This window comes from Piliocolobus tephrosceles, chromosome 9 (genome assembly GCF_002776525.5).
Source record: "Piliocolobus tephrosceles isolate RC106 chromosome 9, ASM277652v3, whole genome shotgun sequence".
NCBI classification, from domain to species: domain Eukaryota; kingdom Metazoa; phylum Chordata; class Mammalia; order Primates; family Cercopithecidae; genus Piliocolobus; species Piliocolobus tephrosceles.
Window position 1 is genome coordinate 80,378,014 of NC_045442.1, and position 7,347 is coordinate 80,385,360.

A 7,347-nucleotide genomic window follows, 5' to 3' on the forward strand; every position below is an offset into this window, starting at 1 on the left:
CCCCTCCCCTCCCCTCCTCTCTTCTCTTCTCTTCTCTCTTCTTTTGAGACAAGGTCTTACTCTGTTGCCCAGGCTGGCGGGCAATGGCAATCTCGGCTCACTGCAACCTCCGTCTCCCGGGTTCAAGCGATCCTCCTGATTCAGCCTCCCTAGTAGCTGGAATTACAGGCACCCGCCACCATGCCTGGCTAATTTTTGTATCTTTTGTATCTGTTGGCCAGGCTGGTCTTGAACTCCTGACCTCAGGTGATCCACCCATTTCCGCCTCCCAAAGTGCTGGGATTACAGGCTTGAGCCACCGCGCCCGGCCAGAAGGAGGTTTTCTTATCCCTGTGTTGTGGACTGAAAAATTGAGGTTGAGATGGGGGTTAACTAAGCAACTCACCAAAAGCCACACACCTGGCTTCAAACCTAGGTCTGGGACTCCACCACCCATGTGGTCAATCACAGTGCATGAAAGAAACACTTTTTTTTTTTTAAGTCACTTCATCTGCCACTTTATTTATTTACTGCAAATTGGAAAAGGACTATGCAAATCTATTTTAGCTGCAGCCCCGATGCTCCCCCGAGGTCAGAAGGAGAGGAAGGACTTTGCTGGGACCAGAATCCACTCCCCTGGCTCCCAGCTGGCTGCTAGCATAGGCGCCGCCTCCAGGCTGTCCTCCGAGATGCCTGTCCCAAACCCTGTCTGGAGGCGCAAAGTTCACATTTATTGGAGGCGCAGGCAGCCGGGAGACAAGGCTGCCACCATGATCTCCTCATTTTTCTGGGTTGCCTTTAAACCATTGTCTCTGGTGGGCATCGTCAAGGTCATACGCAGGGAGGGGTCCAGGGACCTCATCCCAAACTAAGCGGCTTCCGGAGACCGCACAGCCTCTCCAGGGGATTCCACGTCTCACGGCCTCGGCTCCCGGGAGGGCCCCGCAGTGCTTAGCTCCATTCCCCCCCACCCGCCATAAGGGCCAATTAAGAGAGAAAAAAAGTCTGTTGGTCAACATATTTTAAAAATCCAAGATGGAAGAAAATATGTTCTCTTTGTTAAAGAAAGTCATGTCAGGGAGAAAACAGGCAAGAACTTTAGCGTCAGAATTTGCAGGTTCGCGTGTGTGTCGGGGGGAGGGCAGGAACCTGGCCGCTCCCGCTGAAATTAAAGCGCGAGTCTTGCGCCCCCTCATGGCGCCACGCGGCACCCCAGCGTCTCCAGCTCTCCGGACAAGCCCCTTCCCCGCTGATTGTATTTCACATTGGGAGCCCAGACAGGGTGGTCTCGCCAGGTGGCTGTAGCTGTGGATGACGAGTTGGTTCTAGGACTGAGGCCTGAGGGCAGCTCAGCCTGGGGCCCCTTGAGCACGCAGTCACAGAGCCCAGGATTCCTCTTAAAGAGCACAGACCCGGGCCAGGCACAGTGGCTCATGCCTGTAATCCCAGCACGTTGGAAGGCCGTAGGAGGAGGATCCCTTGAGCCCAGGAGTTCGAGACCAGCCTAGGAAATATAGTGAGACCCTGTCTGTATTTGACAAACAAACAAAGAGTACAACCCAGGAGTAAGCTCATTATCCACCCAGTCTCGGTCTCCAGCCACGTCAGGTATTATCAGGCCATTTTACAGACACAGCAACTGAGGTCAGGCAAGCTTAAATAAAAGGCTTAAGGTCACACAGTCTTAAGCAACAGAGAGGCCCATCTGGTCCCAAGTTCCCCTGCAGACTCAGCTCCCTCCTGAAGCCTGGTTCATGCTGCCCAGCCCTGCTGAGTGCTGACCTGGTCTTCTCGGCCACATGGGGCTGTGGGCCACCTGGAGCAAGCTGACATCTCCTCTGACAATGTCTCCCCAGGTGAACACCACTCTGCCAGCAAGGACGCTGCTGCTCGGCTGGGGCCCCTATGCCATCCTGTATCTATACGCAGTCATCGCAGACGTGACTTCCATCTCCCCCAAACTGCAGATGGTACAGATACTTCTAGTACCCAAAGCTAGACCCCTCTCAGTCTTTATGTCTCTGTCTCACCTCATCTCACTTTCTGGATTTATGGCCTCTGTGTCAGTCTCTTTCTCTCTGTGTTTCTTCCTTTGGATACTCACAATGCATAGAGCATTAGTTTGCCTCCCTAATCCCCTACCTCGTCCCTGAGTCATACCAGGCTGCTGCTTGACATTGCCCAAACCTCATGTGAGATGAGAGGGACAGCCAGCCAGATGGTGCAGATAAGGACTCTGTGACTAGGGGTTGAGATTGGTGCCCAGGTTGGGAGCAGGTGGGTCTGGACAAGAGTATGACTCCATGGGTTCCATGAGCCATGAATCTCTGCCAACTAGTCAGGGAAGTCTCCAAGGCTGCAGAACTAAATGATTGGCAGCTGCAGGTGGGGGTGACTGGGGTCGCCAGGTGGGACCAGAGAGAGGAGCAGTGGCTTTGAAGCTTCTTTTCTGGACTTTTCTGCCACAACAGGTGCCCGCCCTCATTGCCAAAATGGTGCCCACGATCAATGCCATCAACTATGCCCTGGGCAATGAGATGGTCTGCAGGGGGATCTGGCAGTGCCTCTCACCGCAGAAGAGCAAGAAGGACCGAGCCAAGTGAGCCTACCATCCTGGACTGAGCCCCAGGCCGGGAGGCTGCCCCAGGAGTCCTGCCCAGCAGCCTCAGCAGCCAAGCCCAGACACTCACCCACCTTCCCCAATGGCCCCGTGGAGCCTGGCCCTAGGCTGGACACAAGGATTCAGAAAGACACCAGGCTGCACAGAAAGAGCCAGATGGACCTGAGTGTCGGTCATAGCCCTCTACACTCGAGGTTAAGAGGCTTCAGGAAAGTCACTCCTTTTAAAAAGTAATAATAAATTTAAGGGGGTACATTGCAGTTTTGTTACATGGATAGATTGCCTAGTAGTGAAGTCTGGGCTTTTAGTGTAACCATCACCCTAATAATATGCATCGTATCCATTAAGTAATTTCTCATTCCTCACCCCCTGCCACCTTGTCACCCTTCTGAGTCTCCAATGTCTATTATTCCACACTCCGTGTCCATGTGTATACATTATTTAGCTCCCACTTACAAGTGAGAACATGTGGTGTTTGACTTTCTGTTTTAGAGTTATTTCACTTAAAAGAATGACCTCCAGTTTCATCCATGTTGCTGCAAAAGACATGATCTCATTCTTTTTTATGGCAGTGTAGTGTTCCATTCCATATATATACACACACACACATACACACATACATATATACATACACACACACACACACACATTTTCTTTAACCAATCATCTGTTGATGGATTGATTCCATATCTTTGCTACTGTAAACAGTGCTGTGATAAGCATACAAGTGCAGGTTTCTTTTTGATATACTGATTTCTTTTCCTTTGTGTAGATACCAATAGTAGGACTGCTGGATCAAATGGTAGCTCTATTTTTAAGACAGTATGGAGAAATCACCATACTATTTTCCATAGGGGTTGTACTAATTTACAGTCCCACCAACAGTGTATAGGTGTTTTCTTTTCTCTGCATCCTTACCAATATCTGTTATTTTTTGACTTTTTAATAATAGCCATTCTCACTGGTGTGAGATAAGATCTCACTGTGGTTTTAATTTCCATTTCTCTGATGACTTTTGATGTTAAGCATTTTTTCATATGCCTCTTAGCCACCTGGTATGTATTCTTTTTGAAAAAAATGTCTATTCATGTCTTTTGCCCACTTTTTAATGACATTATCTGGATTTTTTTTTGTTGAGTTGAGTTTCTTATATATTCTGGATAACAGTCCCCTACTGGATACATAGTTTGCAAATATTTTCTCCTGTTCTGCAGGTTGTTCATTCTGTTGATGGTTTATTTTGCTGTGCAAACACTTTTTTAGTTTAATTAAGTCCCATTTGTCTGTTTTTGGTTTTGTTGCTTGTGTTTTTAAGGTTTCTGTCATGAATTCTTTGCCTAGACCAATGCCCAGAAGAGGTTTTCCTAGATTTTCTTCTAAGATTTTTATAGTGTCAGTTCTTACACTTAAGTCTTTAATCCATCTTGAGTTTATTTTATTTATTTATTTTTTTAAGACGGAGTCCTGCTCTGTCGCCCAGGCTGAAGTACAGTAGTGCTATCATAGCTCACTGCAACCCTTGCTTTCCAGGTTCAAGCAGTTCTCATGCCTCAGCCTCCTGAGTAGCTGGGATTACAGACATGCGCCACTATGCCTGCTAATTTTTTGTGTTTTTAGTAGAGACAGGGTTTCACCATGTTGGACAGGCTGTTCTCAAATTCCTGACCTCAAGTGATCCACCCACCTCGGCCTCCCAAAGTGATGAGATTACAAGCATGAGCCACTGTGTCTATCCTTGAGTTGATTTTTATATATGGGGAGAGATATGTGTCCAGTTTCATTCTTCTGCATATGGCAATCTAATTTTCCCAGCACCGTTTATTAAAAAGGGTGTCCTAACATCACTCTTTCTAAACCTTCTAACCCCTAACATAAGGATGTTAATATAGACTTCACAGGGTTGTTGTGAGGCTTGAAGATAACATGTACTCACTAAGCACATAGAAAATACTCTTTAAAACAGAGCTGCTCGTTAAGTCTTGGCCATGCCCTCCAGGGACTCAGTCTTACATAGAAAAGGGTAAAAGCCCCAGGGTTTGCTTGTGGGAGCTCAAGCCAGGCTGCCAGCATTCAAACACCACGTTTTAAATCATGATCTGCTGCCTGTCACTTCCTCTGCCTGTGCATCGTTTCCCAAGTTGGGAGGTGAGATGACGGCAATGGCAACTTGACTACACAGAAAGGACCAGAACATTCCCTGGCATGGTAAGTGCTCACGGAGTATAGCCACCAGCACATGCCAGTCAAAGACAGCCTCTGGTAATATGGGGCTTGGCCTGCACATTGTTTTAAAATGTTTTGAGGTTCATTGCCAACATTTAAAAATCAGGAAAATTTATTTAAATCCAGATGTCAGAAGGTGAGGCTACCTTCCTACATGGTTACAGTTTGCAGAGCTCAGGGCAGCTCGGCCCTTTGCCCAGGACACATGCTCTTCTGTCAACCACAGTGCCTGTGTTCCCTGTGGATCCTGTGAGCCTCTGGGTTTGTGACAAGAGCCATCCCGGGTCCCCAAGAGAAGGAGACGAGGCCAAACACATCAGCGTCCTCATCTGTGCTCAGAGGAGAGGCAGGGAGGAAGGTGGTTTGGTCAGGCTGCTTTCAGGGATGGCTTCAGCTCAAGCCCTGTATTCCCAAGGCTTCCTGCAGGAGGGAAAGGAGGGCTTGGGAATGACCACCCTGGCCTGGGTTGGCAAGAGATGGGAAGGGCTGAAGCAGCACCTGGTGGGAAATGACCACAGTCTTGCCTGAAGCTATGCACTTCAGAAGCCCCATGTCTGCCCACATCCCCAATTCCCGCTCAGGGAGTGGGCTTGGGGACACTCATCACCTTCAGGCTCTTCTGCCCATGTTTCCAAGCACTGTTAGGATCTTTGTCCCCTGTGACAGACATTGTGTGCAGGGCCTCTCCTCTACCCTCCTTCCCACCCAGCCCACAACCTCCCCTGCACCCCTGCCTTCTTTTAAGGAGCTCAGCTGCCTCTGGGAAAAAAGGACAAAGGAGGTGGCTGAATCCTGTCTGAAGTCCACCTCCCCGTGGGCCCTTGGCACAGTCACTGAGCTGGCATAGGAATCAAAGTCTGCCCATCCCTGGCACTTCGCCGGGCAGAAGTCAGACCACAGCCCTCAAAGGCCTAAATCCTTCTCAGGCTCGCTTTGCTCTGCCCAACCCCTACGGTGATGGATTCACAGCCCTCAAGCTCTCTGCTGATTTTCTACAATGAATATGTACCGCTTTTGCAGTCACAGAAACGTAAAGAAAAATGTTACTTCTATCTCCTTCAAGTGTTTTATCCCTGGCTGTAGTCGTATGTTCCCTGCAGAGCCTGTGGGCCTCTGGGTTTGTGACAGTAATGCAGGAGTCCCCATCCCTGAATGTATATCTGTATATCTGGTGAGACTCAGGGTCCTGCAGGGAAATGGAGATGGTGGGCAAGGTGACTGAGGAAGTCTGATGATGAAGGCGCAGTTGACCCAGGACCATGGAGGCAGGTCTGTCCCACAGAGCGGAGGGGAGGAATAGATAAGCCCCATCAGTCTGAGTCTATTGAACGTCACTCCCCACCAGTCTTCCTCTCCTGCCTCCCTCCCAGGCTCCTCTGGAGCAACTGCTCACCCTTTCCTGGGCACCCCTAGGTCTTTTTTCTCCATTCACTTGTGTCCCCTTAATGCCACCCCCTGCAGACACAATGAGTTTAAGGGGGACACATCAACAAGGTCCCCCCACCCGCGTTAGTCATCACTAACACCACAGTGCTCTCTCCAAGTTCCGTGCAGCCCTGGAGAACTGGGGCCACATTGTGGAAAGGGGAACAAGAGCAAGGTGAGAAGACTGAGTCTGGAGAATTCAGGAAGGAAGAAAGAAGGGTGAAAATAGCAGAGAATGTGCTAGAACCTCATCTACAGAGCTCGAGGGCTCAGGGCATCTTCATTGGAGGCCCGGGGAACCAGCCTAACCTTTCCCTGCCCTGGCCTCTAGCCACACTCTACACCAAAGACCACACTGATACGCAGACACACAGATTGGACTTGGAAGAGGCCGCCAGGAGGCAGGTGGATGTCCAGAACCAGCAAGCACCAAGTACCAGAAAATTCCACCTCCAGCAATCACTTCCTCGTTTGTAAGCCAGCATCCATTTGACCCCCTGAATTCCTGTCTGTCACTTAGTTCTGACATATTCACCTATCCATCCAATACATATCTACTGAACAGCTGCTGTGTGTCAGACGCGCTCGATGTGACGACTCACCAAGATCCTTTCCAGATACTGCCAGAAAATGTCCACTGTCTCTTTGTCTCTTCGTTACATTTGTGAGGAAAACACAGTTGTTAACAATAGCTAGGAAATCAAATATAGAAATTACGGTACAGCCATGTCCAAATAAGTGGAATCAGGTATAATAATAAGGGTGATCAAGATAGCCCAAAAATTTCCTTCAGAATCTCCGCAAGTCATTATCACAAAACTAAACACTTATCCCCGGCTCTAGATAAATTAAGCGTGCACTCTGTGCTTCATTGTGTACTTGGTTTAATTGTATTCCAAGATAATTATCCTCCACTGGATTTCAATGTGTAGCCAATTTTAGCCCCATTCTGGATTTTTAAAATTTTCTGTTTGATTTGGAAATCATCGTGTTTTTTTTTTCTTTTCTCTCTCTCTTCTTTTAAACCATGTAGTCCTCTGTAAGAAAACCACCATTATTTCTAAGAACAGTTTTCCCTAAATTGTCATCCACAGAGGAAG

General features: G+C 48.5%; 1 protein-coding gene across 3 annotated transcripts in view; it reads left to right on the forward strand.

Moving 5' to 3' along the window:
- The window catches only part of RGR (retinal G protein coupled receptor), a 14,581-nt gene extending 11,635 nt beyond the window's left edge, over positions 1-2,946 (forward strand). For 2 of the 3 annotated variants that reach the window (XM_023226099.2, XM_023226100.2), the window contains exons 6-7: positions 1,836-1,949; positions 2,451-2,946. In XM_023226099.2, the coding sequence (XP_023081867.2) occupies positions 1,836-1,949; positions 2,451-2,582 (246 nt within the window). In that variant the 3' untranslated portion in view covers positions 2,583-2,946. The remainder of the gene's footprint in view (positions 1-1,835; positions 1,950-2,450) is intronic. The other variant, XM_023226101.2, reaches the window with a different exon arrangement.
- The last annotated feature ends 4,401 nt before the right edge of the window (positions 2,947-7,347 follow it).